This window comes from Strongylocentrotus purpuratus, unplaced genomic scaffold (assembly GCF_000002235.5).
Source record: "Strongylocentrotus purpuratus isolate Spur 01 unplaced genomic scaffold, Spur_5.0 spur5_scaffold_1, whole genome shotgun sequence".
Lineage (NCBI taxonomy): Eukaryota > Metazoa > Echinodermata > Echinoidea > Camarodonta > Strongylocentrotidae > Strongylocentrotus > Strongylocentrotus purpuratus.
This window is the reverse complement of record NW_022145594.1, coordinates 48,124,819-48,143,343: the sequence shown is the minus strand read 5'-3', so window position 1 is coordinate 48,143,343 and position 18,525 is coordinate 48,124,819. Positions and strand designations below refer to the sequence as shown.

General features: G+C 36.0%; 1 protein-coding gene across 2 annotated transcripts; it reads right to left on the bottom strand.

Annotated features, from left to right (window-relative positions):
- Positions 1-327: 327 nt before the first annotated feature.
- On the bottom strand, positions 328-18,194 carry BACE (beta-secretase 1-like). Of its 2 annotated transcripts, NM_001291301.1 has the most exon segments (11): positions 328-3,867; positions 5,460-5,531; positions 6,467-6,559; positions 7,312-7,393; positions 8,728-8,889; positions 10,366-10,470; positions 11,319-11,453; positions 13,307-13,465; positions 15,303-15,519; positions 16,309-16,397; positions 17,687-18,194. In NM_001291301.1, coding segments are annotated over 11 exon segments (1,623 nt in total). In that variant the 5' UTR covers positions 17,966-18,194; the 3' UTR covers positions 328-3,637.
- Positions 18,195-18,525: the final 331 nt, after the last annotated feature.

The window sequence follows — 18,525 nt, the reverse complement described above, 5'->3', positions numbered from 1 at the left end:
AATGAAAGCGAGGCAATATAATGTTTCCAAATGTTGATTTTGTGAGATTATTTTCTCTACAGACTAAAATGAACAACTATGAAAGCGAGGCAATATAATGTTTCTAAATGTTGATTTTGTGAGATTATTTTCTCTACAAATTTAATTGAACAACTACAATGAAAGCATGGCGGTATATTGTTTCTAAATGTAGATTTTGTGAGATTCTTTTCTTACAAAATTAAATGAACAACTACTATGAAAGCCAGGCACTTTGTTTCTAAATGTTGATTTTGTGAGATTCTTCTCTTCAAACTTAATTGAACAACTGCAATGAAAGGGAGGCAATATATTGTTTCTATTTGTTGATTTTGTGAGATTCTTTTCTCTACAAACTAAACTGAACAAATGAACAAAATGGACAATATATTTATCAGCAAATAATCTACAAAATTTATTTAAATGCAGTACATTCCTTGAACACATTGATTGAGCATTGACCCAGAACTGCATGTAGTACAAATACCATTGATCCAAATATACACATAATATCCATCTTGCTATAAATAGCTACAACATATTACAATAAATGACAAATCTATAAATATTTTCATCTAACTTTGGCAGAAGACTGAAACAAATGAATTAAGGCAAAAGAAAACAAATAAAAATATATGTTCACATAATCTTTTCTCCTCCATCTTAAATTCTTTTGATAAAAACAATGATACATATTAAAGGAAAATCAAATCAAACAGGTTTAACTGGATAAGTCTAATGTGTAGCATGTTCCATATGTAGTTTCATTGAATTGAATTATGGAATTGGGAACAGAAATTGGCAAAGAATATCATTTTATTTGATGTTTTGTCTCGTTCCAGCTCTAGGAGAGCTATGACCTTGATACAGGCATGAGATGTACAGAAGTATGAGATGTGGACGGTAGAAAAAAAATAGCTCGGACTTGTCCAAATATACCATTTTACATGTACAGTAACAATTAAATTATTCATGCCCTTACCAGATTTTGTAATTATTGAAATATGTGCAAAAGTGATCTGTCCCGATTTACGATTCTGGAGAATGAAACATATGAAAGCTTACATCTAAAAGTATTCAAACACAGGCCCTGATTCAACCAGTCCACCTTTCATTATTGAGTTCCGAAAAACGCAAAAAACATCAAATTTACAGGGGTATGAATAATTAAGTCGTTTCCTGTACATAGATTAACACAAATTGCTAATACTTGTTAAACCTATTGCCTCATGAAAGAAATCCCCTGTATCTGGTGCATGTTATAATATCACTCAGAGGATAACACAATTTTGCAGCTTGAAAACATGAAACAGAAGAAACAAAACAAGAGACGAAAAACAAAAACAAACCTTTCTATTGAAAATTGAAAATACTAAACAATAGAAAAAATACCAAGTGTTACAAAATACTGAGTCTGATACATAGGTTGCACAGGTATGTATATAGTATAGGCCTACATATCATGCTACAATCTTAAAGTAATTATTTCCCTGCATTTTCCCTGATTTAATCTACAGCTGAAATGGAAGAAAAAAACATACATTCTCTTGAGTACACTAGGCTATACAGGTATCTTAAAGAGAAGGTTGAGTTCTGGGAAGAGGTGACAAGCGTTATCAATGTATTATGCAAGTGTGGAAGAACATCAGATAAAAAATGTTCCCTAAAAAGCATGGCTCTTCAAGTGCCATAATATTCTAAATATGGTACATAAAAATTGGGACAGAATTTTATGCCACATGTTCGCGTAGTCCCATATACATCTTTCTGTGTACAGTGCTTGTAACTTTACCAAGACTGGGCCAAATTTCTTATCATTTTGATGATTCCAGAACCTTGCAGTACACACCAATACGTACATGTATATGCTAGATGATTAACTTTTTCTGATCGATTCCTTCACAATTCAATCGTATGACCAGAACTCAACTTTATCTTTAAGACTCAATTATGATATTCTGAAGTACAGTCAAACCTGTCTACAAAGGCCACCCAAGAGAAACAGAAAAAAGTGGCCTCTGTAGACAGGTGGCCTTTCTACACATTTTCTACAACACACATTTCTTTCTCAAGGGAGACAGGACGATTGGCCACTATAAACAGGTGGTCTTTATAGAGAGGTGACCTCTGTAGAGAGGTGGTCTTTATAGACAGGTCTTTCTAGACAGGTCTTTATCTACATCGTGTAAGCAATGTGGCCCTGTCATTAGGAAACTACATAAATGTTAAAACACATATAAATTCAAATATCTTGAATAATCAAATTACAAACTATTTAGGAACTTTCATTATGATATTATACGAATGAATTCATTATATACTATCCTTATTAAACTCCGCATTGAAAACAAATATATATATTTTGGCAAGTCAAGTCGTACAATTCAGCCTCTTAAATATAGGGTTATAATCTTTATATATTATATTTAAAAACAAAGAATTTTATGGTTGTTACCCAAATGATGACATTTAATATTGTCGACTTGGGATAATTTATATAGGGTTGTATTCTGAAAATTGTTGTTCTCTTTTATGTGAGTAAATTGATGTTTCATTGTCAAAACAAAGTGAAATTTGGACAAAGCAAATTATTAATGTCTGCACTAAGCTGGCTTTTTTTTATAACAGTTACAGTCATTTGCGCCTAACAAAAGCAGATAACATAGTTTTCTAAAAAGACTTACTCTGCAGGTCAGAGTCCTTGAAATAGCATATTTCCTACCAATAACTACTTGTATTTCCAATGTTTTCTTTTTGTTCGCTTAACTATAGGCCTATATTGCACTTTTTAATGAAGTTTGCAAAGATATACTCTTTGTATGGATTCAAATAGCTATTACACTCTATCTGATATTCCCCATCTTTCACACCTTTGCTGCTAAATCTCAGTTTGAAGCAAATAGAGACCAGGGGGGTGTTTCACAAAGATTCAAAGTCAAACTTAACTCTAAGTTAGACTTAAATATTATGGAGAGCCATTTGTAGCCTTATTTTGAAATATATTCAAAAGTTAAAAAAAAGAGAAAAAAAAGAAAGAAATGACTTTTCATAAATTTCACATCAAGAACATGAAATCTCCCATGTTAATAGAAAATATGAATGATTTGCATCAACATGTTATGCCTTTTGCAATTACTTTTACAAAATATTTTCAAGGATGCTATTGGCTTTCCATAACTGTTAAGTCCAACTTAGGATCTGTGTGAAACACCCCCCTGATCATGAGTGAAGTCATACATTTGGCAATATAGGTGTGATAAACTACTGAATTCTCAAAATTCCTGCAGGCTTAATAACCTAATCATGCGGTTCTCGTTGGCAGCAGGTATTTTATACCTCGATTAAAATCTTTCTTAATCCATTCTTATCTTTGACCACATTTCATTCAACCCTTCCCTGATCTATTTCTCATTTTCTGCTTATATCAAGAGCCAACTTTTTATCAGAGTTGACTTTCCCTTAAAGATGAAATATAAAATAATTGAGTTCTCAAAGACATGGGGCACAAACAAGGACAAGGGGAAATGCAACGTCAAAAGAGGAGAACAAAAATGAAGGCCATGGTAGAACTGAGGACAAGATTCACATAAAAATTATTAAAAAAAGAAAGACTTGGCTCTCAAGGATCCGAGTTAGGTTCGTTCTCTGCAAGACCTTCCTGATCTAACCTGTGATGGTTCACGACACCGCGGCCTCTACGACCTTTACACCTCTTGTTGATCTGGTGGGTGAGAGCGAAGACGATGACGGGGATGAGGCAGACCAGGCAGATAGCCGCTAGGACGTAGGCTGTGATGGTCAGGGCGGGGTCGTAGGATGTTGATCGGTCATAGCCGCAGTCTGAAGCATCTGAAAACAGGAATCAGAAAATAAATGTGAATTAGGAGTGATTTATAAGATATTTTTAAACAAGAATATATAGTAGGAGACCAGCCTGTAGGTCCCATGACCAATCTCGGGGAACAAAGGTTTGAAAGTGTTTTTGTGTTCCCTGATGAATACTGAACAATTTTGACTTGGGCTGCCCCCTTGAAAATCCCGGGCATTTTCGTGAGGGGTCAACGAAGGTCATACAGGGTAGAAATTCAAGTATATTCCAATCGTGTCGATATGCATATCAAATTACTCGTCTGGTCATGAGGATTCAAAAAATGTATAGTTTGCTATACCTCCAACCTTAAATGAGGGCGCTATGGTAAAAAACGTTGAAAGGTCAACACACTTTTGACCTGAGGTCAAATTCAACAACACATTAAACTTAATCAAATTTCATATCAAATTACTCGGCTGGTCATACGGATTCCAAAAATGTATAGTTTGTTATACTTCCGACCTAAAATGAGGGCGCTATGGTCAAAAAGGTCAATGCACTATAGACTGGTGGTCAAATTCACCAACACAGTTAACATGGTCCGATTCTAATGATTTTAGTGTCTAATAATATGTATTCTGACATGGCAAATTCAACTATACAACTTTCAAAAGTAAAAGTGCTTACCTTGACCATGTACATTCAAAATGGCTCCCGTTTTGGTGACAAACATTTAATAACTTCTTATCCATGGGTTTTAGAGAAATTTCAAGGTTATGGCAACCACTTTTGATTTTAAAAGTTGCTTAGTTGAATTTGTTATGTCAGAAAACATATTATTAGACACTAAAATCATTAGAATCAGACAATGTTAACTGTGTTGGTGAATTTGACCACCAGTCTATAGTGCATTGACCTTTTTTACCATAGCGCCCTCATTTTAGGTCGGAAGTATAACAAACTATACATTTTTGGAATCCGTATGACCAGCCGAGTAATTTGATATGAAATTTGATAAGGTTAACTGTGCTGGTGAATTTGTCCACAAGTCAAAAGTGTGTTGACCTTTCAACGTTTTTGACCATAGCGCCCTCATTTAAGGTCGGAGGTATAGCAAACTATACATTTTTTGAATCCTCATGACCAGACGAGTAATTTGATATGCATATTGACACGATTGGAATATATTTGAATTTCTACCCTGTATGACCTTTGTTGACCCCTCACGAAAATGCCTGGAATTTTTAAGGGGGCAGCCCAAGTCAAAATTGTTCGGTATTCATCAGGGAACACAAAAACACTTTCAAACCTTTGTTCCCTGAGATTGGTCACGGGACCTACAGGCTGGTCTCCTACTAATACCAATTATCTGTAAATTTGCAATGTAGCTGTGATTGCTTCCAAGATGTAGACGGTTGATTCAGAAAAGTATTTTCTTTCTTAATTTTTTTCATCCACATACAATATACCCTTTAGTGACGTCTATTTTTACTAATTGTTATGTTTTATAAAATTGTTATTTTTCTCTCAATCTTATTTTTCTCCTCTTATGCATTTATTTCCTTTGTCACGAATTAAAGTATCATTGATTTCTTTACTTTTAAAATAGTTATATTCACAAGAAACTTACCAAAATCAATGTTGAAAGCTTCTGTAATGAGAGGGGAATTCCCGACACATGTTCCTGTCTTTTCACAAGCACCTAGAATCAATACACAGACAAACTGCTAATAAGCATTTGAAGCCAGTCAGTGATATTCTTGGCAATCAGGTGGGCGTTTCACAAAGCCTTTTTTCAATGACAAATGACAAAATTCAGTGACAAATCTGCTGATAACCAATCAGAAGCAAGGATTTCAGTAGCTTATGACAAAAACTGTCATTTGTCACTAATGACAAGTTTTGTGAAACAATTCCCGTGAACAGTGATGGTAAAAATATGAAATTTGAAATCACGTAGACAGAAGTATCGTGGTATAGTGGTTCACTCCCTTGACTTTCAATTCAGAGGTTGGGAGTTCAAAACCCAGTGAAGATTCTTTATTGATTTATTAATCAGCATTTGCCACTCTCTACCCAGTGAGGGTGAATGAGTACCTGATAGATGATATTGATTGCGTCTAGTAAAGCATGATACAAACATGAAATCTATTCATGTTGGTTCTACTCTATAATTCATGAAAATATGCAAAACAAACAAAATAATTTTGGCTATATGTAATTGGTGGTTTTTATCCATTAGGTCGAAGTTTCTTTGAGTATAAAATCAAAGTAGGCTTTGTGGCGTGCGCCTATAATCCAGCTAAAAGTGGGAGTTACAAACTGATTCAGCCGAGGACGCAGGTTTGAAACTGAGTCACGTCTTTTGGATGGTAACGTTAAAGGTCGGTCCCCAGACGTAAATAATCATATCTGATTGATACACGTCTGTAAAAACCCAATACACACACACACACACATACACAAAGAGGTGGCTTTCAGCTGATTGGTCAGATCTGTAAACTAAGTTTTTGGATAACCCTCATAAACAGGTTTGAAATTCAAAGTGGTGTTTTTCACCTGATTGATCACATACATGCTTTATATTTTCTTTTCTTTGAGGTGGCCTTAATTTCTAGACAGGTTTGACTACCTCACCTGGGCATGTTGACCTGGCAAAGCCGACCCGTTTATTCTCTCTGTCAAACACGACGTAGAAGCCCTCCATTATTACAGCTCCTATAACTGCACCTAACAGGATGTAAGAAAAAATTACGGGTGAATAGTTATGTTAGAGGTGTATAGTTACATTAGAGGTGAATAGTTACATTACAGGTGAATAGTTACATTAGAGGTGAATAGTTACATTAGAGGTGAATAGTTACATTAGAGGTGAATAGTTACATTAGAGGTGAATAGTTACATTAGAGGTGAATAGTTACATTAGAGGTGAATAGTTACATTACAGGTGAATAGTTACATTAGAGGTGAATAGTTACATTACAGGTGAATAGTTACATTACAGGTGTATAGTTACATTACAGGTGTATAGTTACATTACAGGTGAATAGTTACATTACAGGTGAATAGTTACATTACAGGTGAATAGTTACATTACAGGTGTATAGTTACATTACAGGTGAATAGTTACATTAGAGGTGAATAGTTACATTACAGGTGAATAGTTACATTACAGGTGTATAGTTACATTACAGGTGAATAGTTACATTACAGGTGAATAGTTATGTTACAGGTATGGGCCCAAACTCAAATCTTACCCCTGATATCAACTTTGCAAATAAATATTAACTACCATGGCAACATCACTCAACAGCCAATCAAATCAAGGTTCCCATGGAAGTTACCATCATTGGTTGGTTTTATGATCGTTTCTGAGGAATTTTCGCACAAACAGGTGAATGATGGGCAAAATATATTCACCAAACCTTACAATATTTCAAGTAAAACCCCTGGGCACAGAGAGAATTTTTACGATGACTTACCAGCATGGTTAGTTGAAGGGGCAATGGCAAACTTGAAGCAATTCTTCTTATCCTCATGGTCATAGTCACGTCTCAAGTATTGCTAAAAAGGGGAAAATGCACAGATAAATAATGTTAAAAGTGAAAGTGACATAAACGTGACAAAAAAAGATAGAGACTAACTTTAAACCAGTACAAGTAATTTTCGTAGATTAACGCCTTGCCAAAGGACATGAGTGCCGCAGCGGGACTCGAACCCCATACCTTGTGATCTGTAGTCGGGTGCCTTATCCACTAGACCACAACACCTCTATGCTAGAACACTACGTATTTGGCTGCTCAGCTATGACCGGGGTAATAAATGTTGGAGTGTCACATGCATCCCAACATAATGGATGTAGGCATGAGACGAGATGTAAACGTTATTATCATGATTAAAGGTATAATAATAGCCTAATAGTCCACTCCAAATTTTATTAAATTAAAACGGAATTCTTTTTGCCCAATTGATCGTGAGCCCGGCAGCCACTGAGCAGCGCGTGATTGACGTTGCTCTATCCCTTATTGTTGAACGCCAAACAAGGTAGCAACAACTCCCATCTTTTAACGTCTTTTGGTATGACGCGGCCGGGGTTCGAACCCACGACCTCCCGGTTGTGAGGCGGACGCTGTACTGACTGAGCCAACACTCCGGTTCAAACATTATTATCATGATTAAAGGTATAATAATAGCCTAATACTTTTGGAAACGCCCCCCTCTCAAAAAATGAAATGGAAGCTCTTATTACCAATAATGTCAAAGAATATGTTTTGACTAATACGTGATGATACAAATTTTGCTGGCAAACCGCCTACTAATTGATATATTTGGTAAATTATCAGATCGCTCCGACCTGGATAGATATCGCGTAGTCCCATACACATCTTTCTGTTTACAGTGCTTGTAACTTTACCAAGACCGGGCCAAATTTCTTATCATTTTGATGATTCCAGAACCTTGCAGTACACACCAATACTTATATGCTAGATAATCAACCTTTTATGATTGATTCCACAATGTTTCTTTCACAATGCAATAACATGACCAGAACTGGTCTATACCTTTAAAATCTAAAGGAAGATGAGATGGCCACTCAAAGAGAGAATAAAACTGATGACGAGGCAAGGCCGAAAGTACCTGTAAAGCACCTAAAAATATTTTTAATCGAGCAATACATCAAACTCCAATTATAATCATCAGGGAAAAAATATTTAACAAATTACGGGGACTACTTTTCAAGCTTGTTTGCATTGAAATTACACTTTTTAATTGTTTTTGTATTGAACTTTATGCACATTTTGGGGGGGTTCCTTCTCGCATTTCAGGGGCTATTTCGCCCCGAGTCCCGGTTTATTTTTTCCCCTGACAATCATTATCATCATCCATACAAGTAATACCTGCGGAGAGACGACCAATGAGAATGCTTGTCCCTGATTGGTTGACTGAAGGTCAAGGGTCAATGTAGGGAACCAATGATAAGGCTCGTAAGGCGAGGTGCTGTCGGTGGGGCACATGAGATTCATCCCCGTCCAGAACTCACTTGGGACATCGGGCATGTGCTACATGAGAACAAAATACAAATGATAACAATGACAAGAATAAAAATCATTATGATGATACACTCAAACGTGTCATTAATAGTGGCTATGGTACCTCTCTATATAGGTCACCTGTCAATTAGTACCCAAAAAAGAAGATGTTGTATTGCCCTTTAGGTGCCGAAATATGAGTCGGTCTGTCAGAAATGTACTTCTTTTTTTTTTTCTCCCTCTTTGGGCTGATAGTTCGCAGTTTGAATGCTTTAATATTTTTTTCTCTAACAATCAGTGAAAAAAAAAAAATTGTAAAAAGCCGACCATAGATTTCAAGATGTTTGGGTCAGTCGTAAAGGGGAATACAAAATCTTTTTTTTTAGGCCTAGTGGCCATGCATTTTGTCTCCCTTGAGAAAGAAGTAAATGTTGTTGTATAGTGCATTGAGATGGCTCATTGCCCTGAAATGCACTAAAGAATAACAAAACATTATTATCATTAAAGATAAACTTGAGTTCTGGTAATGCGATTGCATTTTGAAAGAAAAGGTGTGGAATGGATCAGAAAAGTTGATCATATAGCATGTAAGTAATGGTGTGTAATGCAAGGTTCTGGAGTCGTCAAAATCATCATAAATTTGGCAGAGTCTTGGTAAAGTAACAATCACTTACACAGAAAGATGTATATGGGACAACACACATGGTGTCGGGGCTAGGACTACCCTGATTTCCTCATCTTTCTATTCTCATTACTCAGCCAGTATACATTTTCTACCAAAATTGTTTGGCAATTGACATTTATTTGTAATCTTGAACATTCAGTGTAAGTTTCGTTAGATTCTGTGAGAATTCATTTTCCTTTTTTGCTAGAACTCATGTTTATCTTTAATATCATTATTAATTCTGTTCTGGACAGAGTCCTGCCTTTTATGGAATACCTTATTTATTTTGCTGCTCATATTTTCTTTCAGATTTATTTGGCAGATATGCAATTATCTATTCATAGAATTAAATGTATGTGGTGATAACTTTGTGCATTTCTCTGGGAATTTACTTGGAATATTTACCAGGACTCAAGATACTCTAAAGCATTAAAGGGATCCGGTAACTTTGTCTCAGATTCTGAAACAAAATCCTGGATTTAGCTCATGTTGCAATGATAATTATAAACCTTTAGGTCAGTCAGGTACCCCATGACTTTTACAAGACGATCGCCTGTCTGATTATCAAGATATTTATGATTGAAAATCGAAATCAAATTTTCTGTTTGCCAAACGGTTTTCATAACACTACAGTCTATTGGGGAAAACAAGTACGGTAAAACCGGTCACTCAAAGGTTTTTACGTTTTTGAGGCACTTCTTGATCATTTTGAAGCGCAATTTTGTTAGGGCTTCAATATAACACCATATCACAGACACTGATAACACGTAGGGCCGTGCATCTTAGGTTTAACATTGTAAAACGATCCCTTTTACCCAATGAGCTGAGGCTATTGCGCTTACCTTTGTTGTGTGAGCTTTGATCGCATTCGTTATCGCTTCAAACACTCTCACTGGAAGCCTGAGGTTTGTGGTACCACTATCCACTATAGTCTTGTCAAAGTTGTACTGTCAAAATATCAGAAGAAAATCAAGCATTCAAATTGTATAATGCTTAAAAGAATTCATTCAAGCTTGAAAAACGTTTTTTACCCACATAAATACAGAACAAAATAGACATCGGATATATCATTATGAAACTCAACAAAATTCAACATGTAGTTAAAGTCCTAGTTTACTTTACCACTTTACAGACAGTACTTAAATTGTGTTCTCAAATTGCTTTTGTTTAAAATTTTTTTTGGCTTGCATCCAGTAGATAAATCATGTGCTCGATCTTTAAATTGATTTACAAGTCAGAAAAAATCTTGGCACCAGCGGGACGTGAACCTGCTATTTACAACACACGATCTTCAACTACTGGAAGCAGGCCAAAAATAATCTTTATAACGATTGTAACTTTTCTCAGGAAGCCTAACATAAAAATGAGTCATTTTTATTCAGAAAACTTCCTTTACATTGTAATGGTAGGTGAATAATTTGTTTTATAAAAAGGCATATACTGTGACAGTAATTGTTGCAAATAGGAGGCTGCTTGATTCCAAATACAAAAGTAAAGTTTTTGTCGTGCCCTTGTGCCAATTTTTATATTCATGAAAAACTGCTATTTCTCGTATAATGAAAAATGGCTATTCAAGTTCTTGTATGCATGAAAAACTGCTACAGTCAAACCTGTCTATACCGACCGCCCAAAGGAAACACAAAATGTGGTCTTTGTATTAGCTAGTTCCTTTAGTACATGTTTCAATGAGAAGTCATTTTCAAGGGAAACAAAAAACGTGGTCTTTGTAGACAGGTGGTCACTAAAGCAGGTTTGACTGTATTTCTTGTATGCATGAAAAACTGCCATCTCTCACCTCTTTACAGTCTAGACCAAGACTATCGTTGCCCACTCTGATATCAGTCATGATGACTTCATAAAACCATTCATCTCTGAGCGGTGCGTACTGCATTGTTCCATGGTACAACGAGGCATCTAATCCACCTATATTCTATTCAGTGAAAGATAATGAAAAAATATATATATAAAAGATAGTGACAAATATCAGTAATAAAGTTCAGAAAGAAAGCAAAATATATTGACAAAATACAGCTGTTCTAAGAAATATCAGTAAGATACACAAAGAAATAATAGTAAGATAGTGAGAAATAAAGGTCATGATTTCATGGACTCAATACTGCCTGGATTGTTGGTACAATGAATACCAATAGTTCAATTTATAGTATAGTATTAATGACTGCTTTGAGAGAAATAGTTGTTTTTATACGCTCAAGGGAAGGTTAGAATTGTGCTATTACCCGAGGCGTGCCGAGGGCAATAGCCCAATTGTAACCTTCCCGAGAGCGTATAAAAACAACCATTTCTCGAATATTAAAGCAGTCATTAATACTTTTATATGCCGAAAAAAAATAGACTAAAAAATAAAAAAATAAAAAAACTTTTGTCGAAGATGGGATTCGATCTCTTGCGTACAAAAGGTGATGTAACTAAAATCACCGCCTTAAACCGCTCGGCCAGCGCGCTATGTCACCATATATAGCAGTTTTCTCTAATATATACATTAAAATGGATTGAAAACGGCTTCGCGTGGTGGATGCTTCGCCGCTGCCCCATTAAACGGGCCCTTCTTTTACTTTTGCAATGCATATTGGCACGAACTTAGATCAAGATCTATCGGCAGATGTTGTTTTTTTGTTTTTGGAAGTTTATTTTCGTCTTCATGTCAACAATGCAAGATAAAATTGTCGGTAAGATCGATCGAGATTCAATTGTATTGAAATAACCGACCAATTCTTCGCACATGTACGGTATCCTCGATCGCTCAGACCATTTTTTAACAACCATGTAAACCTATGGGGTAACCATGGAGACTGAACTATTTTCCCGGTAACCATGGTTATTGGGATTTTAGAACTGTTTTAACCATGGTTACTGGGAATTTTCGGGAACAGTTAAAGTTTATGAATGCAATTTCGACCAATCAGATTGCTGGATTACTTAAGTGAGGTATATAATAATCATTATATCCCTTTTATCGTAAGATTGTTGCATTAGGAGTGCACACAACAAGAAAAACAATAGTTTTACTAGAAAAGACTTTTCGTGCCGAATAGTTTTATTGCTGACGTCACGACTAGTTCACCTTTTCCCAGGAAAAAGTGAGCTATTTGTTTTCCACCCCCCCCCCCCCCCCCCTCCAACTGGCAAAATTCATTGTTTCAATTGAGCCGTGCAATTATCTTCTTCTTTTTTTTCTGAATGTGATGTGAGTATGGTACATGTTATTACAGAAGTGTCCGAGGAATGACACAGATGGAAGGGATATAAAACAAATGACTCATTCTCTGAACAAGCTAACACTATTCGCACTCGGGAGCATCAATAGTACTATTCTCAATGGCCCTCGGGAGAATAGTACAAGTTGATGTTCATTCGATGCAAATAGTTTCAGCTAGATCCTCGAGTGTCATTGTGTATTTGTATACTATTATTATTTGAGTTTGAGTTTAAGTTTATTGGTTTCACATTTCACATGCAGATATAATACAGATAACAAAATATACATAAAAGACATATTGTTTCATAATTCAAAAAAATGATTATAGTAATTGACAAGGTAATCAGACTACAAAGTTACATGTCATCACATTTGTTTGACAACTAATATCATTTTTAAAAAACTCAAACAAAAGTACAAACTGTGAAATGCGCAGGAACCCATAGAAAAACAGAGCTTGTAAAGAATAGGTTCCTGGGAGACTTGAAAAAACGACAGGGACAGAAAATGTTTACTGTAGAAAGATTATTTTTCCATAAAATAGATTTAAATTTTTCCAGACCTACCATGCTCCCTATCACTTCCTCTACAGGCCCATCGGCCGAGCTCCCAAGATTGGTATCATTTGTTGAGGCTAGGGCTCCACACATCTGTAGAGCAAAGATGTCTTGTATTGAGGTTTGACTGGTGAGAGAATCAAAGAACGGCTCCACAGAGCTGTCAGGCTGTAATCAAAGAAAAAAAGGGGGAAAAAAAATCATAAGTGTCTTTCACATCTATTTTGTAATAATAATAATAATAATAATATTGGATATTTATATAGCACAAATATCCACCATGCAAGGTGCTCAAGGTGCTCCGAATATTACCCGGCTCTGCTAGGCTGCCGATTTCGACGCTCACGACATTCAAGGAATTCCTACCTACCAGAACCCATTTAACACCTGGGTGGAGAGTGGCAAATGTAGATTAATGTGTTGCCAAAGGACATAAGTGCCGGGGCGGGACTTGAACCGCGGACCCTGTGATCTACAGTCTGATGACTTATCCACTAGAACACAACACCTCTACAATATAAGTGACTAAATTATCTTTGCTTGATTATTAACCCATCATCTACTGAACCTTCTGATTCATGCATGTCTCTTTTGTTCTATAGGTATCTCAATTTTTTTTTTAAATTCATACTTGGCAACCATTTAAAGAGAAGGTTGAGTTCTGGGAAGAGGTGAAAAATAATTTGTGAGCATTACTAATTCTTATTATGCAAGTGTGGAAGAACATCAGATAAGACATGTTCCCTGAAAAGCATGGCTCTTCAAATGCCTTCATATTCTAAATATGCATGTAACATCGGGGGTCGGCTTTTTACGCCACATGTTCGTGTAGTCCCATATACATCTTTCTGTGCAAGTGTTTGTAACTTTACCAAGACTTGGCCAAATTTCTTATCATTTTGATGATTCCAGAACCTTGCAACACACACAAATTCTTATATGCTAGATGATCAACCTTTTCTGGTCGGTTCCACACCGTTTCTTTCACAATGCAATCGCATGACCAGAACTCAACTTCATCTTTAACTGCTACTTAACTTATAAAGGTGATACCGTGTTGCAAAAAGGAAATTGAACTTTTTTCCAGCCTAATGACGACATAAATGTACATGTACAGTACATGTAGTTGGTTTTCAGAATACAGCTCCATGGATGCATGTATCCTGTAATCTGAGAGTCCAGCCTTTTATTAATTCAGCTACAAGTAAATCCTACACTGGGTTTAGTATCATGTTTAACCAAGGGAACACTTAGACATCACTACAATTTCCTTTACTAAAACCTGATACGACAACAACTTTTATTACGATATGGGCCATTTGAGTCAGGCTATAAAAGGCATTATAAACAAAGCCATAGTCTGACAAAGACCTTGCCAAGATCTTCTCAAAGGAGAGGTTAAGAGGTATTTTGATCAAGAGAGTTTCATCTTTATAAAAAAAACTATCAGTGTGATAAACTTGATAAGAAATGGAGATCTAATTTGACCTATTTTATGCAATAGGCTTCACCTGTGCTTACATTATTTATATTTTGTATAAATTGAATATCTATTCTTCTTCTTCCTTTTGAGAACAGACCTCTTTACAGAGTATTATTTGTACTATACTGGGGGTGTGTGCAGGTGGACCACTACACCTTGGTTTCCCCCTACTCTTATACGAATAGTGCAGTGGGTTCTTAACATGCAAAGGTAGTGACTCTTCTCTACACGGGGCCTCCATTTAACATCCTATCCGAGGGACGGAGTGTTTTCCACTTGACATAACCTGCGTCTATGAACAAGGGAAGGGGCACGTTAACACACAACGCAGGCTTCAGTCAACCGCCTGGGTGGGAGTCGAACCCGGGATCTTTGGTTCGACAGACGGACGCTTTACCAACTGAGCCAACTCGCCTCCTAAAACTGATGTATTGACATTGCAAATTGATATGAAACTAATAAAAAAAATAAAAAATTTAAACTTCTGGTAAAGAAAATAAAGGAAAAAAGTAAAAGGCTCACCCTTGCAATCTCTGCATACCCCAATCCCAGAATACCTTGCCACCTTGAGTCGTTGAGGAAGAACATCTTAGATTCTGTGATAGCAGCGATGTTTGCTTGAAAGCTCTGGTTCCCTAACGATGCTATCTGGACCAGATCCTGCCCTAGATCCCCGCTCCATTCACCCTGAGTGTAGGGCACCTTCACGTAGGTACCCTGATCTTCGTACGTCGATGATCTGTGTCAAGTTTCATATCGATACAATTTTTATCATACTCACAAATTTTACCATATCTCCATCATCATCATCATCATATATATTTTTGTTTATTTTATTATTATTATCATATTTATTATTATTATTATCACTTTCATTACCATTATTATCATCATAATTATAATTACTATACTGCTGCTACTACTACTATCAAAAGTATTATTACTACTACTACAAACTTGAACTACATGCATATGTACAGTACTACTATTTCCTCATATCAATATCATATCAACCATTATTTTTGTCATTAATTCATTATCATAATCATCATTTTCATTGTGAATATCATTTTTATGATGATTACTAATATTTTTAAATCATTTTCATTATACTTATAGATATCATTGTTGATCATTCTACCACCTATACATCAAAGGAGGTTTTAGACGTCATAACGTAGGCTACACTTTACATGAGTGCATGAGGGGTTAAATGATCAAAGATAAGATAAAATGCTACACATAATTTCTCAATTTATTATGTCCCTAATTAGTCAATAAGGATGTTATAATTTATGAAAGCAAGTTTTAATGATCTAATGAAAAGAGAAAGGTACAGTGTATGTCAAGAATTAATATAACATGCACAAATAATAAGACAATGGCTTCACAAATTCTCAGCATTGTAGACCCAAATCTATTCTATAATGAAGTTATTGAATTGAATTGAATACAATTGAACAGTTGTTTGTTAGCTCTAACAACAAAAGTAAAATGGATGCCATGTGCAAAGATGGGATTTACTCACTCGTTTCTTCTATAATACGTTGATATTGCATTGTGGGATGAAGCTGCTACAGCAAAGTTACTGCTACCGGTATCAATTAGTACATTCAGCTGAAATCAGTAGATGAGAAAGAAAAGGAGATGGATGGAAAGATAGACAAGATTGGAAAAGAGTAAAAAGACAGATATAAATTGTTATAAATGAATGATTAAGCCTTTAAGTATGGCCCTACATGTTGGAATGATACATTCCTGAATTAAAAGCAAGACAAATTGTTCACAGTTTTCTTTAAACAAAAATCAAACAAAAACATGGTAGTAATTAATAAACTAGTATTACTATTAGTAAGGGTGCTGAAATGTCATGATTACTCACTCTGTTCATGCTAACTACAGTAAATTAAATTAAAATAACATGTAATTGTAAATCAAGATAAGCACATCATCAAACCAGACATATTTTTTTTAATTCACTTGTTGGTCTAATATCATGATGAAATGAATTATTACAAACAATATAGAGTATCGGTATTGTTTCAGAATTAGACTCTAAGTCTCAGAGCTTGATGTTTAAAAAAAGTTAATTAAATGTAAATATATATTAGTCAGCGATTGACCTAGTATTCTATTAAGGAACAAACTCTTTGCAGTGGTGTATTAATGAACTATGGGACAGGAGGGCATATATTACAAGACATTGTCTTACTAATTACGGAGTCCGAAAAGATCAAGAATCAACTAAAATGCAAGATTTATTGAAAATTGACAAAAGGCTTTTTATCAATGACTTAATCAAGCACAACTGTAATTCTCGCTACCCTAAATAGGTACGAAAATCTCGAAATTCGCGAGACGAGGTAATTTTCACTCTCTCGGGTCGTCACTACAACTTCCGGTATAGAGTCCCATCCCAGTCACGGCCTTCATCCACCCCCATTTTTCAGGGTTCTTACGCTTGGAATCATGAGCCCAGCACTGTGCAGCCTCACAAAAGAAAACCATCATCACTGATGTCAAAAGACGCAAAAAACAACGAATGAAATGTTCAAATAAACGTTGAAATATTTGCGAAAAAAAAACAAGACCGAGCAGACGACATATTCGGTGCATACACGTTGTGTGGCGACGGCGTTTTACGTTTGCGCTACCGCGCCGCCTGCACAGGAAGCTGTAATGTCGAAAAGCTATCCCATAATGCAATGCGCGTTTTCAGGATTTTCCCTGGATCTCGGCAGAATCGCTATTTGGGGTAGCGAGAATTCACTAATGACTGCACTGAGCTGTGAGTGACTGAGTGTGAATTGATGACAATTCTGTTGCTCAGCTCAATTAGAGTCAATCATCAGATCATTATATTATCATGTTTTCTTTAGAATTAGTTTATTAAAATTAAAGCTTACTTTTTGAGGTGGTGTTCCTATATCTACTTCGATGTAGTATCCTAATCCGGGTCTTCCTCGAATGTTATTTTTCTGCTCCTCCACCGACACATTTACTTGGTTAGTTCGTACTGGCTCTCCAACAGTTTCAGCAAAACTAGTTTCCTTCCCTTTCCTCAATGGTATTGTGTAAACGTGTGATCTCGCTGCGGTACACGTTTCAATTAGCACACACACAATACAAATGGCAGCTGCAGGCACAACCACAACAATTCTCGATGTTGGAAGCGAGAAATGCATTTTCGCCGGGTTTTGTACGACTATTTACTAACTACGACAAAATTCGTTGTTTTCCTTTAATGTTCCTTTCAATGAAATTCATGTTTAGCCAGTCTGAGAGCGTTGTACTGATCAAATTGGAGGAAAACGGCGGACAAGTTACTTTAATCGCCATTCAGCACCTCATTCTGTCGTAATCACACATCAGCTGGTAATTTGCATTTAACCGTACACTGCATGCATGCAGTATTATTGTGCATTATACTTCCGGATTTTGTTTATAGTTATAGCGCCAGCTGTCGGTACAAACATTATAATAATTAAAGCAGTTTGTCATTGTAAAAGGTGGATTTTCCTGTATGCATTTTTTTTAAAACCTTCAGTTTTAGTAGGGGGCACCAGAAAGATAGGTGGATATGTCACCGGACTGTGGATCACAAGGTACTAATGTCCTTTGGCAAGACATTGATCTACAAGTGCCACTCTCCTCCCAGGTGTTAAATCAGGTACCCTTTAGGATGCGAAAGCTGATGTGCTTAGATTAGCAAGTGTGCGTTTGTAAAAATTACGCCTGGCTGGAA